The sequence below is a fragment of the Sorex fumeus genome, unplaced genomic scaffold (genome assembly GCF_029834395.1).
Source record: "Sorex fumeus unplaced genomic scaffold, SorFum_2.1 ptg000098l, whole genome shotgun sequence".
NCBI classification, from domain to species: domain Eukaryota; kingdom Metazoa; phylum Chordata; class Mammalia; order Eulipotyphla; family Soricidae; genus Sorex; species Sorex fumeus.
The window spans coordinates 30,747,800-30,774,303 of record NW_026606155.1 but is presented as its reverse complement, the minus strand read 5'-3'; the positions used below and the strand labels follow the sequence as shown (position 1 = coordinate 30,774,303).

The 26,504-nt window shown below is 55.8% G+C and overlaps 1 protein-coding gene across 1 annotated transcript in view; it reads right to left on the bottom strand.

The window, feature by feature from the left end:
* The window catches only part of SPTB (spectrin beta, erythrocytic), a 66,970-nt gene continuing 40,466 nt past the window's right edge, over positions 1-26,504 (bottom strand). The window contains exons 19-35 of the mRNA XM_056133989.1: positions 25,316-25,579; positions 24,565-24,771; positions 24,028-24,117; positions 23,277-23,555; positions 22,403-22,533; positions 21,487-21,691; positions 20,166-20,540; positions 18,786-19,030; positions 17,583-17,721; positions 17,011-17,095; positions 16,321-16,517; positions 15,996-16,045; positions 15,514-15,589; positions 3,932-4,194; positions 1,295-1,468; positions 1,016-1,058; positions 1-885 (exon numbers count right to left, since the gene is read on the bottom strand). Of these exons, the coding sequence (XP_055989964.1) occupies positions 718-885; positions 1,016-1,058; positions 1,295-1,468; positions 3,932-4,194; positions 15,514-15,589; positions 15,996-16,045; positions 16,321-16,517; positions 17,011-17,095; positions 17,583-17,721; positions 18,786-19,030; positions 20,166-20,540; positions 21,487-21,691; positions 22,403-22,533; positions 23,277-23,555; positions 24,028-24,117; positions 24,565-24,771; positions 25,316-25,579 (2,991 nt within the window). The 3' untranslated portion in view covers positions 1-717. The remainder of the gene's footprint in view (positions 886-1,015; positions 1,059-1,294; positions 1,469-3,931; positions 4,195-15,513; positions 15,590-15,995; positions 16,046-16,320; positions 16,518-17,010; positions 17,096-17,582; positions 17,722-18,785; positions 19,031-20,165; positions 20,541-21,486; positions 21,692-22,402; positions 22,534-23,276; positions 23,556-24,027; positions 24,118-24,564; positions 24,772-25,315; positions 25,580-26,504) is intronic.

Below are 26,504 nucleotides of genomic sequence, written 5' to 3'. Positions count from 1 at the left end.
CCCCCCTGCTCCTTTTGGGGGGGGGAGGGAGTGTTGTCCCCTGAGACGAGTCTTGGTTCTGAGAAAGCCCACTGGGGAGGGCTGGCAGGCCCCCAGGATCCCCAGCAGACCCCTGGCCAGAGCTGGACTCGCATTTCCGACATCCTTTCCCCTTTCCCTTTGGCCTGGTGGCAACTGCGTCCAGGTGACCCCCAAGCAAGATCTGCTTAGGGAGTGGACAGCGATTGAGGACTCCCCCCGACCATCAGCCTTCTCCAGCTTTCCTGGGGTGGGGGTGGTGGGGGGCTGGCATGCCCTCAGCCCAGCAGGAGGGGAGGAGGGCGCGCGTGCGCCTGGGAGAGCCTTTCCTGTCGCCAGGCCCAGGGAACAGGAGCCGCGGCCTGGAGCCCCAAGCTGGCCCTCGGCGGCGGCGGGGCGCGGCTGCGGGAGCTGGAGCGCGGCGCAGGCGACAGGCGGGTTCCTGGGCGCCGCCGGGCGGGCCAAGGCAGCTATTGCAGCGCAGCGGGGGCCCCGGGCCCGCCGGGCGGCAGCTCGGAGCAGGCAGGGGCAGGCAGTGGGCGGCCCGGGAGGCGGGCTCGAGCAGAATCGGCCACGGCTGAGGTCAGGGGCAGGGGCGTTAGGCCCCTCCGGGGCGGCGGGAGTTCCTGCTGATCCCCACGCCCTGCGGCACCCCGTGCCCCGCCCGGCCCAGCCCAGTGCACGGGGTGCCGCCAGAGGCTACTTCTTTTTGGGGAAGAAGCTGAATCTCTTCTCCTTGTCCTTCTTGCCCAGGGTGGTGTCCGGGCCGGTGATGGAGGGAAGGGGCAGGCTCTGTGTCTTCACGCGGATGCTCTGGGACTCGTTGATGGCGCTGCTCACGCATTGCAGCCAAGACAGCATCTCCTCCTGCGGGATGCCAGGGTCAGGCCCCTCCTCGTGCCTCCCCTCCCCTCCCACCCTCCAGGGGCCAGCCCTCAGCACCCATCCCTGCCCCCAGGGAGTCTGGAGGTGGCTGGCTAGGCTACCACACACTTACCTCGTCCTTTCCATGGAAGAGCCACTCGCTGCCATTGCTCAGCCTGGAAGGACAAAGCGTTTCCTGAAATTGGCCACCTCTGGGGTCCTCTGCCCAGGTGGGCCCACGGCCCCCTAACATCCTCCCTTACCCAGAACCCTCGGAATCAGACACAAAGCCCGAGAGCTGCAGAACCCGACAACTGGACACCCCATCCCACTCCTCTCCAGGGGGCAACCCAAGGCTAGGCACCCATGCCATGCCATGCTCAGGGAAGGGACACGGGCAGGAGGGCCTCACCTCAGCTTGAAAACGTGCTTCTTCTTCTTGTAGTTGGCAGCGATCTCACAGATAGCATGTCTCAGCGCCAGGGGCTCCTCCCCGTGGTAGGGCACCCCCAGCGCCAGGTTCTTGGCATCCTTGTAGAAGGTCAGCTGGCTGTTCCTGAGCACGCAGTACAGTTGGTTCCAGGACCTGCAACGACCCAGCAGGATGTCACCCACAGGGATCAACACCGACTCTCTAGGCTGTTGCTAGAGAGATAGTAGAGTGGGTGAGGTACCTGGGTTTGGTCCCCTGAGGCCCTGCCAGGAGGGATCCCTGAGCAAAGCTGGGGTGGCCCCCAAACCAAACAACAATGAAGAGACTGACAGAGCTCTACTAGTCTAACTGCAGCATCTGAACATCGATAGGTGGTAGCATTTTACCATTAAAATATTAGAGATAAAAATCTAATATTTTTATTACAGACTACCATAAATACTGTTACCCACCCCAACCCAACAAAACAGAACCAAAAAGCAATGAATTTTTCTAGTTTTTTTCTATTCAAATATTTTCACTTCTGTTCATATATATAGCTATATTTGATTAAACTACATATTCATTTTTTTAAACTTTTTTTTGGGTCACACCCAACGATGCTCAGGGGTTGCTCTTGGCTGTGCACTCAGGAATTACTCCTGGCGAAGTTCAGGGGACCATATTGGATGCTGGGGATTGAACCCAGATGGACTGTATGCAAGGCAAATACCCTATTGGCTATACTATCACTCCAGCCCCACATACTCAGTTTTATGTTCTGCTTTTTAGTTTACTACTACATAACAAGCATTTCCCCATATCAGCTATTTTTTTTTGAAAATAATTTTTAAGAAATACGATGTCTCATCATATCCATATCCACAATGTCTTCATTGTCCTTTGTCAGAAGGTCTGATAATCTTAGGAAATCTATCCACAATTTAGTGATGTGCGTCTTAATCTTTGTCTTTGCTGTCTTTCCCTGGAGATCCATTTCAAAAGGGATGACTGGATCTCAAACCAATAGTGGAGACTTTCCCAACTATTTTATATTTGGTTCTCAGTGTGGAATCCCGAGGTGCATTGAGCAGGGCTTGATTCTGGTTATTTCTGTTGTGTGCAGGATACCGGACTAGCATCTGTGAAAGACACATTTGTGCACATCAGAGTTCATCACTAATGATGTATTTGGTGAGGACAGGAGGAGAGGCTTAATGCATGGCACTCAAGTTTTCTCCCTTTGCCAGCAAGGAGGGCCAATAAAAAGTCTCTGTCCTCCTCCCTCTGGAGAGCTGGATGGGGCAGAACTGTAGGGAACATAGAGGAAGTTCAGAGAGCTTGACTGCACAAAGTGGGCCATGGAGCAGCTTTCGGAAACTCTTCTGGGGTCATTCCGTAGCCTCTGGCTTTCAGTCCAAGTAAGGCAGCTGCTCTGGAGCTGGGTCTGGGAGTACAATCCTGCCTTCAAATGATCGAGCCTCTCTGAAACTCTTCCCCATGTGGAAAATGGATGTTTCAGCATCTCAGGGTACTTGTGAAGATCGTATCAGCCCTGAAGCAATGCCTGGCACATAGCCCAATAAACTAGTTCACCCTTACCAATGGATTCTCTGAATAAACAATAAGCCTCTTCAAGGCAGTTGAATTCCCAAGGTCATTTTTAGAATCTGTTATAATGGCCACATGCGGTGGTGTTGGAGGACCAGATGGAATCAGAGATCAAACCCAGGGCCTCACACATGTGAGGTTTGTGCTCTACTGCTTGAGTAACACCCCCCAGCCTCTATGTTTGGCCCCTTAGAAAGTTTTTGATAGATCCGCTGGACTGCCTGCTGCCTGCTGTGGGTCTGATTGTCTTCACCGCTGCTTCTGCCTGTTGCCCTGGGAGCACTGCCTGGGAGCATCAACATTCCAGCAGAGGCCGACCCAGATACAAGACTGCTGGGGGCCAGGAGGGATCATAGACACCCAGGCAGTCACCCAGGGACACTGATAGCAGGGAGAGACCCCTGGAAGGCCTCCAAGTCAACCCTCCTCATTTTCCTGCTCTTCAGCTGGGGAACAGCTGAGGCTACCACTGGTTAAAAAGTAGGACTTGGGGAGCCAAAGTGATAATATTAGTGAGTAGGGCAGTTGTCTTTGCATGTGGTTGACCTGGGTTCCATTCCCATATGGGGCCCCTGAGCCTGTCAGTAGTGATTCCTGAAAGCAGAATCAGGGATAACCACTGCCTGGAATGGCCTCCAAACCAACACACACACACACACACACACACACACACACACACACACACACACACACACACAGTGAAATTCTGCAAGGGATTGTAGGTGCCTAGATTTACCTACCAGTCACCAGTTCTAGCCAGTGTCAGAGTATGACTCTGCACTAGACACGTTAATTGGCTGCAGATACTCTGTACACCAACCCCCCCCCCTTCCCACCCCTGGCCCTGCACCCTTTTTTCTCTCTCCTCCCCCAGCCCTTGGACTTGAACTGTAGACTGGACCAGAGAGCTCCAGCACCACACTGAGGGGAACCTGGGATCCCAGACACCCTTCAGAGCACCACACCCCCGCCCCACACTACTCACATGCTAGGGTGTAGGAGCTGCCCCCCCCCCCACACACACACCTGTTGGACGCCTTCTTGTTGGGCCCTTCGAGGTCGTGTTTGCGGCCCAAGTAGCCCTCCATCTGCACGCTGTATCCGGGGTCCCGCTGTGCCGGGAGTGTGGCTGGCTCATCGCCCTCGCTCAGAGGCGTGTCCAGAGCCTTGAAGCCGGACTCGGTGGCCGGCTTCTCAACCCCGCCGCCCTTCTGCTGCTGCCCGTGCAGGGGCGGCCCCTGTGGAGGAGGTGGCTGCGGGTCCCGAGGCCTCTGGCTCTCTTCCCCCTGCTGCAGGTGCGGGGCAGACCGAGGAGCCTCGCTGGGATGCCACTCTCAGCAGAGCTGGGATATTTGTACACATCAAACCCCCATCCCCAACCTCCCTTACCCCCCAACACACACCAAGCTGTTTCTCTTCTGTTAGCACATCCTGGCTCCTGCTGGCCTGCTTCTGGTACCCGCCCCACTAGCTCCCCTAGACTGCCCAGGCTGCCACCTCCATGCACATCCTTTGCTCTGCCCTAAAAGCCACAGAAGGTTCTGGAAGCAAGTTGAAGGGGCGTGTGTGTGTGTGTGTGTGTGTGTGTGTGTGTGTGTGTGTGTGTGATGATCTCATCCAAAGGTGTATCCAGTGCTGCTGGAGGGTGTCAGGGGCTGCCAAAGCTTCAGCCAGTTCTCTGACAGCTGGGCGGGGGCCCTGGTAGGGTTGCAGAGCAAGAGTTTTTCCGCTAGACAGCACAAATGAACACCCATTACGGGTGTCTGTCCTGCCATCTCCATCCGTGTTTAATGTTCCAAAGCTAAAAGCACCAGGCAGAGCTGCCATTTCCCCCAGTGGTTAAGGTGCTTGCAAGTGGCTGACTTGGGCTGGATCTCCCCAGCATCTCTGGGTGGGGGCAGAGTGAGCACAGAGCTGGGAGTAGCCCCTAAGTACTGACAGAGTGACTCATCCCCTGCCTCCTCAATGCAGGGAGAAGACAGCCCAGTCCGGGGATGCTACAAGACCCTTGCCTTGCTCCCATCACAACAGGAACTTTGTTGATGGGCTCCAATAGCCTAAGGAGCTTTGTAGAGGGTGCCCAGGTGCCCTCTGAGGAGGAGTCAGTAGGCTTAGGGGTGGGACCAGCACCTGAGCAGCTTCTTCAACTTGTCCTGCTCTCCTGTGTGGTCCTGGGATGGGGGGCAGGGAGGGGCTGCCTTGGGGAGAAAATGGCTTTTCCTTCCCTGCACCTCCCTCCAGAGTGGGGTGCTGGTGCACCCGCTGCCCAAGCCTAGCAGAGGGCCTCCAGTGGAGGCTGGTGTATCACATGCCCAGGAGAAGGGAACGCAGCCCTCTGCTCCTAGATGACACCTCCTTATGTGGCAGGACCGGCAGGGACAGCTGCTGTGGCAGGGGAAGCAGATCTCACAGAAAAGGGATCTTGCTCAAGCCAGAGCTCTGGTCCAGCCCGGCTGTGGGAGACCTGGCTGAGCCTGGTGGGCAGCTCCTGTGGGGTTTAAAAAGACTGTGTCTGCACACGAGCAGCCCAAGAGGAGCAGAGTCACATCTGCAGTGGGGAGACTTCCCTCCAATATTTTTTAAAGTTTTTGGGTCACACTCTGTGATGCTCAGGGGTTTCTCCTAGCTCTGTGCTCAGTAATTACTTCTGGCAGTGCTAGGAGGACCATATGGGATGCCGGGGATTAAACGCTGGTCAGCCATATGCAGGACAAGTACCCTACCCGCTGTACTATTACTCCAGCCATGACCACCTTTCTGGTCCCTGTACCCACAGTGGAAGAAAGAGGTGCAGAAAAGTACTGGTGGGGAGCTGTCTAGGAGCAAATTCATGTGGTGGGGTTCTTAGGCCAGGCTCAAGCCCTAGCGACATGGGGATGGGAGGATACGGGAACTTCCCCCCTATCCCCGATCCCCTGTCCCCCACCAAACAGAATGAATCTCTAAATAGAAATAGGCCTGAGAGACCTTCTATCAGCTCCCAGGAGCACTGTGGCCACCTTACATGGCAGCACAGCAAGCAGAGGCTAACTGGAGAGGCTTGAAGCTGTGTAGTTGGAAGCCAGTCATGATAGTCCCCACCAAATCAGGACTGGCCAACCCCAGGCTACAGGCTAGGACATGGTAAGAACTCATTAAAGATAGGTTGTGGTGCCAGAGTGATAGTACAGTGGGTAGGGTGCTTGCTCTGTATGCGGCCAACCTGGGTTCAAACCCTGGTACCCCATACCATCCCCTGAGCATACCAAGAAATGATCCTTGAGTTCAGAGCCAGGAGCAAGCCCTGAGCACCCCTGAGAATTGGTGTGACCCAATACTCACCTCCTACCTTTGCAAAAAAAAAAAAAAAAAAAAAGAATTGTGTGGTTAGAAACATTTGAAAACTACTGCCTGAGTCTAACACCCTTAGTCTGACCCATGCTCAGAGAGCCTGAGGGGCTCACCTGGGCTCACACAGGCCCTGAGAGACTGAGAGCCTGTGTTTCAGGCTGGATTCTCTTTCCTGTCTGCCCCAGAGCTCCTGCAGCTCTGTGGTTCAACCAAGGCTGTCTCCATGCATCTGACAGGATCTGCCTCTCTGGGTGTCGACAATGAGCCAGCATTTTGGTTACAAGGACCTGGAAGGCCAAAAGGCTCTGCTCAGGTCACTCAGGAGTACTGGGGTTGGGGCAGGAATGCGGGCTTGGGGGTCTTCTGTGGATCCAATCAGACTAACCTTCTGACTTGGATCTGAATGTCAGAGGCAAATTATTAACGCAGGCAGGGGGGACCTCTTCGCCCCTATTCAAGTTCAGAACCACTCTTCCCTGGAAGTGGGTTTGTAGGGAACAGGCTGTGCTGCTCCCTCTGGACCAGAGTCCCCCGTGTCTGCTCTGGGGGTCTCTGTGGAGGAGGAGCCAACCCAACTCTCCTCGGGGCTGGGTTTGCCCCACTCATTCAGCTTCTATCTCCTGAGACAAGTTTTGCTATAGATTCGACGGACCACATTTTCTTCCATCCACTTGCCTTCTTTTTGGAAACTGCCCTCCAAAAAGGGTAGATTTGGCCAGGATTCACTTATTGCGACCTTCTTTGGCTTCCTCCTAACAGTGCCTGACCCACATGCGCTGACACACTGAGGCTGTGGCAGCTGATTAGCGCTGCCTGGCCATATGGGCTGGCTTTTGAACATGGGGTTTCCCAGCATATGTGAAGATTTCTCTGGTGCCCTGGAGATGCCTGAAAGCACAGCGCAAGACTCTCCTCTACCCTAAGGGTGAGACCTGAGAAGCAGCACAAGAGAGAGGGCAGGGGCCAGCAGGGTGAGGCAACTGTGCAGGCCCAGGGCTGACAGGATGCCTGGGCTGGGTGAGGGGACACGATGAGAATGAAGGAGGCAGCACATGGACGAAGGGGTTGGGGGAGCAGCTCCTAAGGGAAGCCGGTCAGCTCCCCAGGAAGGACAAGGACAAGTGGGGGAGGATGAGGCCTTTCTAGAAAGCTCTGTGTGTGGACATCATAGGAGTCCCTTTCCTGCTTCCTACCTGGGATCACCTCAGAAAACTCCTTCCCTGGAGACCAAGCTGAGTTTGTGCCCACCAGCCCCACAGAGGGCAGAGTGCAGGGGACGCTTTCCAGGGGGTCCTGTTCTGACTCTCTTTCTCCCTTCCCCACGTCAGGGACATTGTGGCCATCAGTGTCCCTGCAGTTCGACTCGCTGACCACCTCATGCTCCCTTTGTTCCTGGAAGAAGAGAGGGACACTCAGGTCCTGGCCCTGCCATTCCTCAGTCATTTCCAGTTCAGACCCTTGGAGCTCTAGGGGCAACTCCGAGGGTGTCCCGAGGCACCCTGCAAAGTTTGGAGCAAGGAGGGAGTACAGTTTGGGGTTCTAGATGACAGCCTACTACAAAGTGCAAGGTTTTGCGGAATCACAAGTAGACTTTTATAAAGAATTCACAATTCTTTTGCGGGGTGGGGTGAGGTGGGGCAGGAGGGCACACATGATGATGTTCAGGGACTATTCCTGGCTCTGTGCTCAGGGGATCCTATGCAGTGCTGGGGATTGAACTTGGCTTGGCCATATGTAAAGCAAGTGCCTTCCCTGCTATATTCTCTTCCATCTAGAATTTTATTTTTTGCTGACCTCCCAAGTGGTCAACTGGCTGACATTTCAGTGCAGGAGCCAAAGAGGCAGTGTTAAGAGGGATCTGGATGCTAGAGAGGTTGGGGAGTGGTGGTCCATGGTCACACCCAAAGATAAGACTTCACAGTTTTGCAAATACAAAAAATTGGGGTGGGGGAGGGTTTGGGGCACATTAGGTGATGCTCATATGAGATGGCTTGATGGACCATATGGGATGCGGGGATTGAACCCAGGTGGCTGTGAGACCTACCAGCTGTACTGTTGCTCTGGCCCCCAAAGACAAGATTTTAAGTAAGATTCTCTATACAAACCTGAAAGGGCAATTTTTTTAAAGGAGAAGTCACACTCTATGATGCTCAGGGGTTACTCCTGGCTCTGCACACTGAGGAATTACTTCTGATGGTGCTTGGGGGACCACACAGGATGTCAGAGATCGAATCTGGGTTGGCTACATGCAAGGCCAACCCAGCCCTACCAGCTCCAGACCAAGGTCAAATAATTTTCTGAAGCAAAAACATTTAAAAGTTTGACTTTAGGGCTCCAGGCTGATGGGATGTACAGGAAGCAGGAGGAAGGGTGTGGGGAACCAGAGTCTCCAGTGTGTTCCCCACAGCACAGTCTTGCCTTGGGGGTGTGTGGAGCCATTTTGCAATTAATAAAAGCAAACGACTTTTCTGGAGACCTTCATGTCCAGCTGGGCCTCCAGAGGCAGTAAGAGGGTTGGCAGAGGAAGGATGGTGAGTAACACTGAGGGGATAGATGAAGAACGGGGAGGAAAAAGTCTCAGAATTCTCAAAGAGGAAAGAACCGGAAGTCAGCAGAGTCAGACCAATCAAGGGTCTGGAAAATTGGCCAATCAAGGGTCTGGAAAACTGGATTCTAGAAAAATTCAGAGACTATCTGAGTCCCCACAGCCAGTTGGGAGTGTGAAGTAATGCCAAGGTCTGCTCCCTTGCCCACATCAGGACTTTAAATCTGACAAGGATGGGCACAGATAGGTCAGGAAGTCAGGAGGTCAGCCACTTGTCTGGCATGAGGGTTGTATGGGGGTGAATTTCTGGCACCGTAGATTGTTCCTGAGCACCATCAGTGGGTCAGTCCTACAGAGTTAGGAATAGCCCCTGAGCATCCTGCATCAATCAATCAATCTGAAAACGATGCATCCCAGGTGAGCTGGCTGGGGCCGGGCACATGGCTTTCTCAAGGAGAGACCCAAGAGTGCCAAGCAGCTGGGCAGAAAGGCACCAGGGATCAGGCCCCAAACCAACTGCCAAACAGAGGTACTCTGTTGAGATGTAATAGCCCCCCTTTTGAGGCTAGACCATCACGGAATCCCCACTGAATGATGAATTGCCAGCAGAGGTTCCCAGGCTCAGGCTTGTAGCGCGATTTGGGAAGAGAGTCCTCCAGCCCCTGACCCCCAGCTAAATCATCTGTGCTGACTCCTAAAGGAGCTGCGGGAGGGAGGGAGGGTCTCAGGAGCACTAGTTCAGGGGGGTCCTTAACCCCTCCCATGCCCTAATCTTGCTTTGACAGACAGGCACTGGGAGTGTGCACAGCGGGGGCTGGTGGGAGACATACAGTGGGAGGCCTGGGTGCAGTTTGGGGGGCTCCCCTGGATACACAATGGGGTCACTGCTGGGTGGGGGTGGATGCAGGGGGCTCTGGATGCACAAGGTCTCTGGTGCACAGTGGGGGGTCTGGATAGTGGTGATGCCCAGATGAATGGGGATATGATTTGTTGGATGTGCAGGAGTGTCTGGATGTGTGCACACACACACACACACACACACACACCAATGGGGAGTGGTTGGAGGGTGCCTGGGGCATGCTGGCCAAAGAGCCCAGAATTGGTGATGGCAGGGACAGGCAGGTTCTGCCACAGAGCCTTCGCTACCAAGCTGGTCTCACTCCCTGCCCTGGCCCTCCAGTCCTCCTGAAGACACACCTATGCTCCTGAGGGGCGCTGGGCTCCTAGGAACTAGGGTTCACTGCACGAAAGGATGATTGAGCTGCTTGAAGAAGTTCTGGGTGACTGGCTGGGGCAGCCCAGGTGTTGAGAAGAGTGAACGTGTTGGGGAGACTGTTTGGGCTAAGCTCAGGCAAAGAGGTGCAGCTGTGTAGGACAGGGTCCCTGTCAGGGGTTCAGGTGGGTAGTATCTAAAGCAGGATGCATGGACCCAAGGCTAGGACATGAAGTTAAGAGGACAGGAGACAGACAGAGCCAGCTTCTGGTTGAAGGACCCCAGGAAGGGAAATCACAAACAGATGAACCTCATGGAATAGACAGCTTCCGATGGAGGAGGGTTTACTACCTAGTTCTAACAGGATCTTGCAAAGCCTAAGCCATACTGTAAGCCTGACCTTTAAGGGTGCTGCCTTCCTGGGGAGCTGGCAGGGACAGGGGAAGCAACAGAGGGTTGGTGGTCTTCTCCAACAAGGAAAGTCAAGAACTGACAGTCTAGTTCCAGATCTAGCTGCCAGCAAAAGGGCTCGCACACAGACAAGGAAACAAGAGTCTGGTGTGGGACCCCAGCAGCTTTTCTGGTTCTAGAAAATGCTCAGTGAATTCAGATACATCAGAACAGAAGGAACCATGGAAGAGGAACTTCCCTCCAAATAATGCTGAGACCCAGACGTGAGTATGCACCTAGGTGGGAACTGGTGATGTCGACACTCCCCCAAGGGTGGGAGCTTCGATGGACAGGCCCAGGGGGCCTCTGGGAAGGTAGATTTGGTGAGGCCTTGCCGATGGTGTGAGATTTCCTATGGAGGATGCTTCCTCTCTGAGATGAGGGATGGAGGAAACTGAAGACCCAAAGAACCTCCTATGAGATGCCAATGGTCTCCCACACGCTCGCTTCCTTCCTCATGCTCCCTGGAAGGCAGGCTCCCTGTCAGGCCCATTTTATAGACAAGGAAACCAAGGTTCAAGGCCAGTGAGTGGCCTGCCCCGAGCTACATGGTGGTGGGAAGTTGAGGCCCCTGAATGCTTGCCTGATGCTGAGGGGTTACGGATGACAGTGAGAGTGGGGGAAGACAGGCTGGGAAGGCTGCTCAGAGCACAGGTGAATGTAAAAGAAGAGACACAGATGGTGTGTTGAGGGTTGAGAGCACCCAAAGGGACACAGGTGGCAGCGAGGGCATGCGGAGATCAATACCTCACAGGGCACAGAAGTGCTGTGGGACAGGGAGCAGGAACATGGGGATGCATCTCGGGGCTGGGTAGGGGTCAGGGAGCACTCAAGAGGGGCACTCAGGCTGGAGCGATAGCACAGCGGGGAGGGTGTTTGCCTTGCACACGGTCAACCTGGGTTCGATTCCCAGCATGTGGTCCCCCGAGCATGACCAGGAGTAATTCCTGAGTTCAAAGTCAGGAATAACCCCTGTGCATCGCTGGGTGTGACCCAAAAAGAAAAAAAAAAGAAAAGAAAAAGAGGTGCACTCAAGAGAAATGGCTGCAGGATCCAGAGGCTCCACACTGTCCACCTCTGTATGAGATGCTAAGAGGGGACCCAGGAAAAGACAATGGGAGGGTAGGAGGTCACCAGTTCTGGGGACTGAAGGAAAGAAGTGGGGTGTATTTGGGTCCCCTCAGACAGGGGGAAGAGAGCTTGCTCAAAACTGTCCTTCCCTGGGGGCATGGGTGCTCACAGACCCTCAGTGACAACAGAGACTGAAGAAAGGAAACCCTCAGTCCCTCTGAAGACCCGCAGGCAGCCACGCTGTCAGCTTCTAGCCCCACTTCTGAGATGCTGCCACTGTGAACTGAGTCTCTCCCCATGTTCTCGAGCACCTGTGATGCTCCAAAGTGCAGCTTCAAAGCAAGAACTTCGAAAGAACCTTGGAGAGTGAGGCCAGAAAGCCCACATCAGACCATAGAGAGCTGGCAATGGGCAGTGACAGATGTCCAGAGAGACTTGAGTGGGCAGGGGCACTGCAGGTGGACACGCCTTGGCCTGGGTTAGTGGACTCAGGAGTTCTGGAGTCAGGAACATGCTCAGGTCTTGGGGAGAGCAGATATTCCTTCCAGACTGCCCATCCCAGCTCCCCTTAAACACACACACACACACACACACACACACACACACACACACACGCATGCACGCACGTGCACGTGCATGAAAGAGGAGAGGAAAAGATGAACTGGTTTTCCCAAGAAACCCAGTTCCATCCCCCTACCGCCATGCAGGGATGTCAGATAGCTTCTGGCCATGGGTTCAAGCTCACCACTGCACTCAGTTGCCAAGGAGATGCTGCAGCTATGGCCGGCCAAGCACTGGCTGCAGTGTCAAGTGCCCATGACTTGCTCAGCCTGGGGGAGAGGGCCCTGTCCAGTCTCAAATGCTGGTCCCTTCTCTGAAGTCACTTCAACCTCTGACAATGGGACTCAGGAGCTCTCATTGAGGACCTATAGGCTTGATGGTTCTTGTCTGGCTTGAATGAGTGGCTGTGCCTTCTCCCATGCCCTTTCCCAGGGAAGCCCACTGCTGTCCTGTGTAAGACTGACATCCAGGAGCTGCTGTGGGTAAGATTCCGGGATCATGTGGGGTATACTGATGGTGACGATGCCAGGCAGTGACTCTCTAAAGTGGCTTTGCCCCAGCGCCCTGCCTGAGCAGAGACCAGACTGGTCTTGAAGTTTAGAGACAGACAAGCTATGGCACCCCAAACCCCAAAACAGAGAAGACCTTGTCACAGCCCCAGGAGGGGCTCCCTCCTCCTCCTCACAGCAGCCTGCTGGGGGCCCTCCTAGCATCCTGACTCCCCATCTGGATGCCAGGAATGGGCATGCAGGATGGAAGGCTGCATCTGTAAGCCTGAGTTGATTCAATCCTCTTAAGAACTGTTTCTTCCCAGTGAAAACAACCTCACCTTCTCAACCTGCAGCACCTCTCCAAAATGCTGCCCCAGAGATGGGCACCCAGAACTGACAGATGGGGAACACCTTCAGGGCTCCCGAGCTCTTCCCAGGCCACGAGGCGTTGAAGCACAGGGGATAGGCATGAGGAACGGAAATAGCTCATCTTGCCACCAGCATCCCAGCAACCCATGATGCCTTTAGGGCACTGATCTTGGCAGGAGCTAATGTCCCCCACCTCTTTCCCAAACAGCCTAGCCCGACCTCCTCCCTGGGTCTCACATCTTCTGGCACCTGAGAACCTTAGGCACACTGTGGGAATTTTCTTGGCTTCCTGGGATCCCATACAGAGCACTCTATCTGGACAAAGAACTCCAGGTGGTGGGTTTACAGCAGGCAGGAAGGTCCTAGCAGAACTAAGGGCTAGGGTCCACTGTCCTGACTTCCCCCTTGCTCCTTCCGTTTGACATGCCTGTGTGGATGCACTTACCTGTAGGAAAGTGGCTGGCTTTTCTCCAAACACACTCTAAGGGTCTAATGTGGCAGGATCAGAGGGAAGGGAGGGAGAGACCACAGCAGTGCCCAAGCTTCAGCTCAAGGGAGGGAGAGACGGAAGTGAGGAGCAGTGTCTGCATGGACACACGGAAGGGGAGGCCTGGGCTGGGGCCAGCAGGATGAGGCTCTGCTGGAGGTGCACACACACACACACACACACACAAACACACACACACATACACACACACACACACACAGAGGAGGGTTCAGGTGCCCAGTCCTGCCGGTCCGCCACCTCCATGCAGGAAGCCCACATGCACAGGTGATGGATGTGACAGGAAGCAACTGTGTGTGGGTGGTGTCTGCGGGCACCTACAACAGAGCCCAGGAGACGGCAGGAGAGCACAGCACAGGGGCACTTCAGGGGTGCTGGGAGGCCTTTCCGGCTTGGCAGGGAACAAGTGGACTTCACTCCGGTCCTTGAAGTTCCCTGGAGCCTCATGAGAAGTCAACAAGGGCTCTGAAAAGAGCAGCAGCAGCCAGAAATGTGTTTCCATGATGCCCTGGCTCAGGTTCATGTGATTTGTCATTTGGTTTCTTCCTGATAAGGGCACCAGCCACTTTTCCCATTTGGTGGAGTGGCTGGCTCTCAGAAAGGGCTTCCCACCTCCAGAGAGATGCAGGTCCCTGTGGTCTGCCCACGGCCACCTACCACTTTCAGCTGTGTGTGCGGGAGGGGTGAGGGCGGCGTGACACCCGCGTGATTACAGTGTTATAACTTTTGCACAAACAGACACGACACAGAGGGAGTGGGTGCTCGGGGGTGGTACAGGAGCCCGCAGACCCAGGTCACCATAGCACATGGATACAGGCGGTTCCACAGCCCAAGCGCAGGCAGGAGGCAGGAGGCAGGAGGCAGGGACAGTCCCAGCGCAGGTGTCGGCAGTCCAAGCCAGCCCCCGGAGCTCTCTCCTTCCAGGTCGTTGGGAGTAAGGGGCTGGGCTGCAAGTCCACCAGAAGAGCGTCCACGGGCACTTCTGCGAGCACCTCTGAGGGAGCCCAGGCACAACCCCTGCTGGACACGCGGGGCCCATGCAGCCCAGATGAGGTTGGTGGCAGAGGGCTCGGCGCATGTGCACGTGTGTGTGTATGTGTGTGTGTGTGCATGCATGTGCATGCGTGTGTATAGTGCAGTGTGGGGAAAACTGAGATCTGTGGTTTGTTGTACAGGAAACTTCCCCCTGGAAGGTCAGTCTCTCTCCACCCTGGAGCTCTGGAGAGGTGGGCTGCATGCGGTGAGGCCATGCAAGGCACATGCTGAATTCCTGCTTTCTTTTCAGCTGCTTCATGCCCAACTTTAGCCCCCAGGCTCCCTGAGACACCTGTCCATCCAGGTCCCCAAGACCTATGCCACAGCCTGCCCACCTGCTCCATCTTGGGCCCGTCCTTGCCACCCTTTCCTTCCCCCAGGATGCTGACACGTTACCCTTTTCTACATGTTGGGGGGCCTGGCTCCATGATCTAGGAACTCTGGGCTTTCCCTCACTCCTGTTGTTGCCAGAGAACCCTCTCTTAATCCCAATTCCTTGGCTCACAGGCCTGGGCCCAGGAGGGGCAAAGGAGCGGCTCTCCCAAGAAGGGGGGACTCTGCCCGAGGCAGGGTCCCAGATATGGTGGATATGGCAGGCCAGACTGGGAGGGCTCTGTATTTTGTGATTGAGTGTGTGCGTGTGTGTGTGTGGGGAGACTGTGAGTGTGAGAAAGGGCTGTGGGGATGAAGAGGGGGTACTGGGGTTCAGGAAACGGAAGGGGAAGGATGGTGTGGAACGGTCTTCCCCAAGGGTGAGGGTGAGCTATTTATACAATAAAATTTATTAGACTAGAGAAAACCAAATGATAGTCCTGTCAGCGGCCTGGCACGCCAGCTTCTTCTTTCTGGGTGAAGGGCGGAGGGTCTGAGTCCTGGAACTAGGAGGCCCTCAGTGACCAAGGAAAGAGGATTCTGCAGGAGGGGCTGGCTCAGGGCGCCCTCCTCGCCCTCCTCCTGCCCTGGCCGAGCCTAGAAGGGGTGAGCAGGCTCTGGCAGCAACGACTCCAAGGAACCAGACAAATGGGACAGGAAACTGACCGGGGACGTTCTCTCGGTGGCTGCACGGTGGGGTCGGGGAGCCTCCCCCGCTGTCTCGCCTTCCTCCTCTTGAGGCCTAGGGAAGAACAGCCCCTCCTGGAAAACTGGCCCCCACTTCTATACCAGGGAACCCCGGGGTAGGCCTCGCCTTTGCCACAGCTCGGCAGTGCTCAGTTAGGAGCCACATCAGGCAGACTCTGAAGAAATGAGCCTGCTCTCTGCAGTGTGGTCTTGGGGCTCACATGCAGGGGCCCAATCAGGGTTGGGCCTACTGGGAGACCCCCTGTCTGCTGCACCAGTTACCACTGCCCGTGACTCCCATTTTCTGCAACTGGACTGCAACCAGTCTTCATGCCCCCATTGATTCAGGGAACAAGAGTCCCTCTGCTACCGAGCTCTGGGCCTGGTTCCGACAGGAAGTCCTTCTACTTCCTGTCTTGTCTCCCCCACCCTTCACTGGTGCTAGGTCCTCCCATACTTACCCTGGCTCCTCGGCAGGCCTCTCGGGGGTCTGGAGTTCTTTGAGCTCCAGCTGGGGGAGGAAAAGGCCAAGGTGGTCAGGGCAGTTGCAAAGGGAAGTGAATTCTTGCCCCCCCTTCCCTCCCGTTCTCTGAAGATATACCCCATTCACAGCCTGTGGGGGTGTGGAGGGGAATGCCTTTTTAATGACCCCCCCCCCTTGTCCTCTGCATTCCAAGGTCAAATTTTCTACCTCTCCGACTCCTCACTCTCACTCCTGCTGAGTCTTCCACACTCAGCTTTGGCTTCCATCCCGGGCTTGAGCCCCTGGGTAGGTCCCTGGCTCACCGTTGTGGGCTTTTCCAGGGCCGCGAAGCGTTCAGCCCAGCTGGCTGAGGACTTCTCAAAAGCCTTGTGCCTCTTGATGAGCTTCTCCACACTGTCCACGGTGTGCCCAAAGTCCTGGCTGGCCAGGTAGGGCTCCTGGGCGATCAGCCATGCTTCGGCCACAGAGGCATCCCGGGAGAACTGACACACCTCCAGCACTGCCACGGAGAAAGAGCCACGGGGCCTGGGGGTTACTGCCCAGCACGCTCTTCCCTCCCGAAGTGGCTCCCATGTGGCACATGTAAGTACACTCATGGGACTTGTCCAGACTGCCCAGCTCACAGCCCCAACATGAAATTGGGTTTTGTCCCCTCTCCTGCTCTCCTGAACTAGTGTCCACAGGGAGGACACTGCATCTCCCATGGACACGACACCCTCTGGTTGCCCGAGAATCTGCTTCCCTAAAACACAGAATAGCGACCACAGGAGGCGGGTTGAAGGGCAGGTAGGGAGTGGGAACCCTCCGGGTAAAGAGGGTCTAGCAGCAGCCCTCCCACGGGATTCCAGAGGACCTTAGTCCCCCAGCAGGTGACACTATGAGGGCCTTGGCCCTAGGAGTCCAGGAGGTGGCCAAACTCCCCCTTGTGGTGGGCAGGAGTGTCCCCTCCTGGATGTCCGGGCTCCCAGATGCCCATTCCAGATGGTACTCACGAATGCAGAGATCCTTCCAGCGCACGTCCCACTTTTTATTCATATCTTCTTTCATGTTCTCCACCTGCTTCAGTTTATTTTTGATCTGCAGGTGGGGAGGGAGAAGAGCTCAGGCTGGGTCCCCCTTAGCCCCTCACTTGGAGAGAGCGAGGAAGGGAAAGGGTCTCGTCAGAGTGTGGGGCTGGCTCAGACTCCTGCAAGTGGCTTCCTGGCTGCCCGTCTGGGCCCTGCAACTTGACTGTGGTGCTGTGGTGGTGCCGCCTTGGGCACGTCGCACGATCTCTCAGAGATGGCGGTGGTTGACCCTGGAAATTGGCCCTGGCCAGTTCCAAAGTGTGGGGCTGTGCCTCTGTGTGTGTGTCTGTGTGTGTGTGTTTGAGTGTGTGTGTAGGGAGGGGAGCATGTGCTCCCTCCCAGCCACCCGATCCTCATGAGCAGAGTGGGGCTCAAGTCCTAGTGCCCCTGATTGGATTGGCCTCCTGGGATGCCTGTACCCCACCAACCCCTCCTAGGAAATGGGGTAGAAGTGAGGCCCCTACCCCTTGCACCCCCACCCCCCAACCTCTGCTTGCCTCCTCCGAGTCCTGGTGTTGCCGCTGCAGTAGTGACTCCCCCAGCTTCTTGCAGTCACTGAAGTTGTCATTGCGTGTTTCGATCTCGGCTCTGATGCCCTGGTGGTACTTCATGAGCAATTCCACAGAGGAGACATCCCTGACAGGAGGTAAGACAGGAGGGACATGCTGGGGCTTGCCCAGTGCCACATCACCACCAGACCGGACCTGCCAGCTACCTAGAAATCTGACCCCTCCTCCTCTCTGGACAGCCAGGAACACCGGCACCCAGTGTCCTCTAGCAGAAACGAGGACATGGTGGGGGTGGGGGTCATGGGTCCCTCAGTGCAGACTGGGAACACTGTTTGGCAGCCCGAAGGAATACACCTTACTCTGAGGATGAACTGTGAAGAGTCTGTACTATAGCAGAGGGGGCAGCCTGTGAGACCCTGGGGATCTCTGCACCAGAGACCATCGGGATGCTGAGAAGCGTGTCTGGGGGGGTTCAGTGGGGGCCGGGCTGGGGTCATCTGGGAGGGATGACTGATGAAAGGGCCTGGCCTTTCATTGGAGCGTGATGAAGATCATCTAAATCTAGACTGTGGTAATGGTTATACAACTGAGACCCTAGGAAACTCACTGACCATCCTCATTTCCTCTCCATGAGAATGGTCAACACAGAAGTCTGCCCATGAGGACAGATGTCCCAGGGGTGGAGGGCCCCAGGTCACTGCTAATCTGATAGAACCCTGGGATCCCTCAGGGACAGTGAGACCCCTCCAACCCCCCAACCTGGCACTAAGGGAAGATTGAGGAGCTGCAGAAGTTCACACATGCCCTGCTTGGGAGGTGCAAACTGGTTAGGTGCTTCATTTCAAAGGTGGGGAATGAATATTCCGATTTTATTTTATTTTGGGCCTCTCCCAGCAGTGCTAGGGGCTGCCAGGGTTTTCTCTGCAGTGCCTGGGAGGCTGTGTGGTCCCAGGGGTCAGAGCCAGGGCCCTGTGCAGGCCAGGCAGGTGCAATGGGCCCTGGGAGCCATTGCTTTGACCCAGAAGCACTCATTTTCCCCAATCATTGAGGTCACTAGCCCGACTGTGGGAGCCAAGTCACTCATGCCCCACTGAGGATTCCCTTCCCTCCCGGGCCCCAGAGAGCCCCTCGGTTTAGGACAGTCCCTTTGGGGAAGGGATAGAGGCAGGGACTGAATGGCCGTTTGCTTACCTGGGCCTCTCTTGGGTCGTGATCTGCCGGATGATGCTCTCCATCCAGGAGAGGAGGTCGCGGACCATGCTGAAGAAGCGGAACTTGTCAGCCGTGTCCACCAGCTGCATGCGGCGCCCGGCACAGGCATCCAGCAGCTCCTGCCATGCGGCCGACACCTCCTGCTCCTTGTTGTGGATGGCGTCAGCCTTCTCCCCCGCATACGCCGTCTGCAGTCGGGTGGCCACGTCCTGGAACTGCTGCACCTGGGGTCAGGTAGAACCAGAAGTTATTCCCCAGATGGAGAGTCAGGGGGATCTTCCCCTGCCTCCCTCTTCAGGGCATGGCGGGGTCTTGTCACCCTGAGGGGGCTGGAAGAGAAGGCGCCCCATTCTTCATGCCTCTGAGGACCCTAGGCAGCCCTTGGGGTGAGAGGCTCTGCCTGTGGATGCCTGGCAAGCACGGGAACAACTGTGGAGCGGACACCTCCGCTGACCACTTTCCATGCTCTGGTCACTCTGAGGTGAGGAAACTGAGACACAGGGAGGCCGAAGGATCAGCTTCAGGTAACTTCCTAGCCCTGGTACTGGAATCAGATGCCTGAGTTCCCAACTGTCCACTCTTTGAAGTGGCAGCAGTGTCATTCCCGAGGCCCGGTTGCCCCTGCGCACCCCCTTGTCCGAGACCCTGCCTGACCCCTCTCCTGCTAGAGGAAAGCCTCGAGAAGGCTCAGATCCACCCAACTGAGTCCCCTAACCTTGGAGTCTAACCCTGAACCCCAAGGGGCTGGCTCCCCGGGGAGCCCCCACAGCTGGGCTGCCTATCCTGCTCTCCTGTCACGGGGCTCTATGGAGTCCACAGATCTGAGACGGGGGAGCCAGGGATGGGCTGCAGATCGTGGACCCCTCAGCTCCCAGGGAGAGGCTTAGAGGCTGTGGCCGCAGGCGGAGTCTGAGGACAGAATAGTGGGGTCTGTATCCTGGGCCCCCCATTCCCTGCATGCTCCCGGGCAGTCCTGACCCTCCGTGCACTGCTTTCCTCATCCATGACACAAAGCTTAGGGTGGTACCGTGGCAGAAACACGGCCCTGCCAACGGCTCCGTCACACACGCACAGTGCATGGGGGTTCTTTGTGGAGTCAATTCAAAGAGGCTTCGCTTGGGGCCACAGCCAGCCACGCGCTGGGAGCCGCGCGGTGTCTGGGATGGACCTAGCCCTCTGCACTCCCGCCTGTTCAGCTCTTCGCGAGCTGAAGAATGCCTTAAAGTCGCTGCTCCCTGCCCTCCTGTCCTGAACCACTGCCTCAAAGGAGATGGCATTGCCTGTGCCCCCCAAAGCTGAGGTGCCAGGAGGGGCTCTGAGCCCCTTGGCAGTGGGACCCAGGCAGTGAGGGACAGGTACCTGCACACCCAGCAGGTGGAGCTCCCGCTCGAAGGCCGTGTGCACCCGGTTGAAGGACTCTGCGGTGCTGGCGTCCAGCCCCACGTCATCGGGCAGCTCGAGGTACTTCTCCTCGATGAGGCCCAGGATTTCAGCGCCCGTGTAGAAGTAGCGGTGTAGGTCATAGGAGGCGGCCAGCAGCTGCATGCGCGTGTCGATGAGCTCCAGCAGGTCAGCCCACATCTCGTTCAGACCGTCCTTCCACTCCGCGATCGTGGCCGCCTCGCCATGGCCCGCGTCAATGAGCCGCTCGATGATGGCATTCACATTGTCCACCCGCTCTTGCCCGATGGCGCCAGTCTCCCGGGCAAAGTCCCGGAACTTGTCCCGGAGCAGCTGGACACAGATAGGGTAGGTGGTAGGGGGAATCAAGAATGAGGTTATAGGGGTTCACTGGTGCATCACTGCAGATGACTGTCCACTACTCCCTGGGGCTCTGTTCTCACACTTTCCCTGGGGGCTGCCTGAACTCACACCTGAGTGATCACAACTCTGTACAACACTTCACAGAGGTGTGTGGTATATATATGTATGTGGGGTGTATACATGGTGGATGTGTGTGTAGTGTGTATATGAATTATGTATGGTGTGTATGAGGTATGTATGTGTGCTGAGGGTGTGTGGTATGTGTAGTCTGGGTGTGTGGTGTATGTATGCGGTATGTGTACAGTGTGTGGTATGTGGTATGAGTGTGTGGTTATGATTATGTATGTGCTATGTGTGGTTTGTGTGGTGTAAGGTATGAGTGTGCCATGTGAGTGTGATGTATGTGGTATGAATGTCTGTGCGCTATGAGTGTGTGGTGGGAACGTGTGTGGTTTGTGGTATGCATATGGTGTGTAATATATGTTTATGGAATGTATAGTGTGTGCATGGTGCAAATGTATGTGGTATGTGAGGGTTGCACATATGATGAGTATGTGGTATGTATAATGTATGTGTAGTATAGGTAATGTAAGTGTGTGTGTGTGGGATGTGCGTGATGTAAGTATGTATGTAATATGAGTGTACTGAAACTGTGTAGTGTGAGTGTTAGTGTAGGTATGTGTATCATGTGTGTAATATGTGCTGTGTGGTGTGAATGTGTGGAGTATATGATTTTTTGTGTGCTATGTGTGAATAGTGTGTGATGTGTGGTTTTTGTAGTGTGTGTGGCATGAGTGAATGGTATGAGTCTGGGGTGTGTGTGTGTGTGTGTGTGTGTGTGTGTGAAATGTTTGTGTGATGCCGTCTCTGACTGCTGCACCCACGGGTGGCAAAGTGCAGTTGGATGAGTACTCACAGTGACGTGGTCAAAGTCTTGCCCCATTTCCGGGGACGAGGCCACCAGCTCCTTTTCCGCAATCCATTGCTCCAGGTCATCAGCCTCCCTCTTCAGCTGGAACAGGTGGTACATGTTCTCCAGCTTCCGCCTGCGCTCCTCTGCCATGTCCTTCAGCCCGGCGTACTGCTTGTCCACCTGCCCCTGAAGCCTGATGATCTGTTCCCTGGTACAGAACAAGATGGCCGTCAGTGCCCACCCAGAGAACCCAGAGGAGCTGCCCTGAGGAGCCAGCCCCCTCCAGCCTCTGGGCAAGAGCCGGTCAAGCAAAGGCAGAGATGGGGGTGACTTGGGGGAGAGGAACCGTCCTTCAATCACAGTGCCTCGGAGGTGATGGCCACCTGTCCTTCCAGAGGTGGCACCCCTCACTCTGGGAGCAGAGAGGCAAAGGGGGAGCCTCCCCATCACTCATGATGGGAGGCCGATGGGGCAGCAGCCATGCTTAGTTCTTCAGGACACGTGTATGTGGGGCTGCCGAAGACCCACAGCAATAGGGGCCCTCAAGGCATGGCAACAGGGTATAGCCAGGAGCAGATGAAGTGTCTGACACAGTGGCACACAGATGCACAACTCACAGGGTCATGGCCTGGCATCTTTATTCCTGAATAAGGATTTTGCTGACACCCTGCGAGAGCCTGAACTAACTTCTGTGCCATTAGAGGAAACGCAGAATCTGCCTCCAGCGTCCCTCAGCATGAGAGAAAGTCATCAAAGAACTGAAGCCCACACCTCACCGAGAGGGTCTCTCTGCTATTCCTCGGTCTCTGAAGCTGCTCACACACAAACTAGGCCCGCTACTGCTGGGCCCACACTTCCCCCTTCCCTGCTGGAGATGGAGGGCCACCAGCTGGGGCCCTCAGCCCAAAGGCACACACACCCCTCGGGGTGGCCTGCGGCCAGCAGGCTTCGGGCGCGACCAGCCAGCTGCTTGATGCTCTTGCCGTACTCCTCCACCGCGCGCTGCTGCCGAAGGTGCCGCTTCAGCATCACGATGGCACCCTCTTCGTCCTGTGTGGATGCACAGACAGACAAATGACAGCTGTGGGCACAGCTGGGCCTCACGCCCTCTGCCTCTGGGGCCCACAATGGACAAGGGACACCCTCAGAGCACTTTCTCTTCTGCCCTTCTGCCCCCGCCCTCCCACAGCCCCCAACAATGGTATGAGATTCTCTCCCTCTCTCCCTTCCAGCCCAGATGCCACCTCCTGGGTCCAGGGCATTTCTCTCTCATTTGAGAGACACCCCCCCCCCATTATCTCACTCTTCATCAGCTCACCCACAGCATCTCCCAGCACAGAGAAAGTGAAGACCCCTTGAGTTAGAGTAACCCCTAGACAGTGGTGAGGTACCTCTTTGGGCCTTGTATTTGCTACAAGTGGGGTTCTCTCCAAGTGAGAATCCTGATCAGGAGATGTCACCAAGAGAGTGAGGGGAATTTGGGGACTCCTGACACCCCTCCCTTCCTGCCCTCATTCCTCATGCACATGCAAGACCTGCTACTTACTGACTGCCCCCAACCTCTTGTGGGGTGTTTTTTTTTGGGGGGGGGTCCACACCCGGCTATGTTCAGTGGTTACTCTTGAATTTGAACTCAGGAAATACTCCTGGTGGTGCTCAGGAGACCATATGGGATGCCGGAGATCGAACCTGGGTCAACCGCGTGCCTTACCACTGTACTATCACTCAAGCCCTGTCCCCAAAGTCTTGTGCTGAGGCTGAGTACCTCTTCTGGCTCCCCATTCCCAACCCACCTTGGGGGTCTCATCGGAGATGACGTAGAGCTCCTGCTCGCTGATCCAGGCCTCAGCCTCGCCTGCGTCCAGGTAGTACTGCTGGGCCTCACTGGCATCCCTCAGGCGCTGCAGCCGCCCAGCTGCCGCCTCCCGTAGTGTGTCCCAGGAGCTCTGCAGGTGGCCCAGACGCTCCTCGATGTCCTGGCAGTCGATCTCCGCTCCTTCCACCAGCTGCCGCCCCTTCTGTAGCACGCCCTCCACCCGCGGTGCGTGGCCCTGGATCTCATTCTGCAGTGTCTGTGTCCACCCAAAAGGAAGGGTTCAGGAGTAGGACACCCCCCCAAGGGGGCAGTCTGGGCCACACCCCACGCCTCTCTCCCATCCAAGAGTCAGTGGGGGACGGGGTCATGACATGGCCAGAAGCACATGGAAGCTGGTCATGGGGCACAAGTCCTCAGAAAGGACAGGAAGCAGTGTGATATCCACCAAAGCAGGGCTCCTGCACTCGCCTGTACCCTGATGGGATCCAAATATCCCTAAGCCCAGAGCACCTGGATCCTACACTTCCCCATGCTGAGCCCAGAGTTCACTGTCATCACTAAGGTTCTCTTTCTGCTCTGACACTCCAAGCACAGTCTGAGGATGCTGCGGCTACCAACAAGAATAATAATCTGGTATCTCTGGCCTTCCACAGGTCAGGACTGACTGCCCTTCCTGGGGTGCTGGGAGGGACAGTAGGGAGCGAGGGGTTCCCAGAGAAATGACTCACCTGGTTCTTCTTCATGAACAGCTGCACAGTTTGCAGGTTAGTGCCGTAGTCGGCTGACTGTGCCAGAGGCAGCCTCTCTTCCACCCACAGCTGTAGAGATCGGAAGGCAGGGGACAGCCAGTGACAAATCGTGTCAGTGCTATCTGGAGCAATCACCACCAGTGGGCAGATTGCCCCCTGCCCTGTTTCCCAGGTTCTTCCCCACCCGGATTTTCTCTCCCCTTTTAGAGATGGATGGGGATGTTCTGATATTTTGAATGACCGTTCCAAAGAACTCATTCCCGGTCATCCCCAGTGTGGAAGTGGGGGGTATCATGGCAGGGTCTTGCCCCAGGGTCCATGAGTGAAATTCCACTTGAAACATCTTGTCTTTGTCTGGTTCATAAAATCCTCACCAACACCATGGGAGACAGGGAGCAAGAGAACCAGATCTCGGTTGTCAAGAAGGGCCCCAGGCTGCAGACAGCTTTACTGTCCCCAGGTGGCAGCTGCAGGCTCAGCCGCAGTGGGGAGCAGAGGGAGCTACAGCCTACGCACCGTCTCGTCCTCTAAGTCCCGGCTGATCTGCAGCTTGGCTCTGGAGGATTCCAGCTGCTTCTTCCTCCTCCCCAGGGGCTCCAGAAGGTCCAGGAACCGCTTCTCAATGCCCAGGTCTTCATCTCCTGCCTCCTCTCCCAGAGAGGGCACCTGGGCAAACAGCTCCCCCAGCTCCTCCTTCCGCACATTCACTTGGTCCTCCACACGCTGGGGTGGAAGGGGGCAGTGTTGGTCCCAGACTCAATCCCCAACAGCCCACCTGTTCTCTCTCTCTTTTTTTTTTCTTTTTGAGTCACACCCGGCAATGCACAGGGGTTACTCCTGGCTCATGGACTCAGGAAGAACTACTCCTGGTGGTGCTCGGGGGACCACATGGGATACTGGGAATTGACCTAGGTCAATCACATGCAAGCCAAATGCCCTACCCACTGTGCTATCACTCCAGCCCCCCACTTGTTCTCTTTAGCAACTGATTCAACCCATCCTTAAAGCTGCCTTTGTGCTCAGCCAACCCCAGGAAGTCTCTGGGGTGCCCTGCTCATTTGTCTCTGCCCCAAGTGTCTTTACTAATCCACTGGGACCCTGGTCTCACCCATTGCCAAGGGGTAGGACCTGGTGATAAACTCAGAACCACGTTTGCATGCCTAAAGCCAGCCCAGCTAATAGAAACAGGCACACTTACTTTCTTTCAGATTTGCTCCCCAAGATTCTCTCTATGCCAGCACCCCCAGTCTATCACCCACTCACGTGCCTTCAGCTTAGCTAACATCCGGTTCACACTGGTTAAGTCCTTGCCAGGGTCATCTGAGCGCAGTTGCTCCTCCATGGCGGTGATCCACTTGTTGAGGTCGGCATGTGTCTGTGAGCGCAGGTCAGAGCTCCGGGCAGCCGAGAGCTGCTTGGTTTTCTCCTGCGTGGTGGCCTGAAGCTCCTCCCAGAGTCGGTGCAAGGCTTCTAGCCTCTGGGATACCAGGTCCGTAAACTGGGGCTTTTCGTCCATCAGCTGCTTTCCTTCCTGCGAGGGGCATGAGAGCCAGCCTGAATCTGGGAGCCGGGGAGTAGCCCTGCCCAGGAGGGGAGGAGGTCTGCAAGGCCAAGACACTGCCCTGATTCCAAGCCAGGCCGAGCCTAGGCACCTCAAGAGTTATCTGCATGGAAGTGCAGCAGCGGGAGCTGAGTCTGGGACCTGCATTAGTGCCCGGGTATTTCCCACAGGGTCAGCTGAGAATGAGAGAAGGAAGCAAAAGATCCAGGAGCCATGCAGGTGCAAGCAGCATAGACACCCTCGCCCTGTGCTTTCACCCTCTCCTGATCCTCTTCCCTTTCTTTCCTGAGTTTGCTTTCCGTGCTCTTCACTTGCATAAATGTCTCTTTGGTGGGGGTGGGGGTGGAGGTGGGGGTGGGGTGCACTGTTATAGTAAGACTTGGGCTGATGAATCAATTTTGCTACTAATAGTATTTTAGATGCCAAATGATTGCCAGGTCCTCTTCTAAGGGCTTTTATTAGTCTTTTAAGTATTTAATGCCCACCGCTCCATCAGACAGGTACTTATCTTCATTTTACAGATGGGAAAACACAGATAAGTTGGGGGAGTCATTACATCATCCTTTTGGGCTTGGGGCCTCCACTTTTTTTAGGGGGAGGAAACAACCCAGCAGTGCTCAGGGCTACTCCTGGCTCTGTGCTCGGGGATCATTCCTGGCAATGCTCGGGGGACCATCTGCAGAGCTGGGGATTGAACCTATGTCACCGGTGTGCAAAGCAAGTGCACTAACTCTCCAGCCCCAGAACCTACCTCCTGGCACATATGGACACAGCCTGAATGGACCCCTGGTCCTCCCTGGACAGCTAGAGCAGAGAGGGTCAATGTCCCGGCTCCCCAATCTGTGTCTGTCATTCTGACTTGAGTCCCTGAGCCAGTGCTGTTCCCATCTGTGGG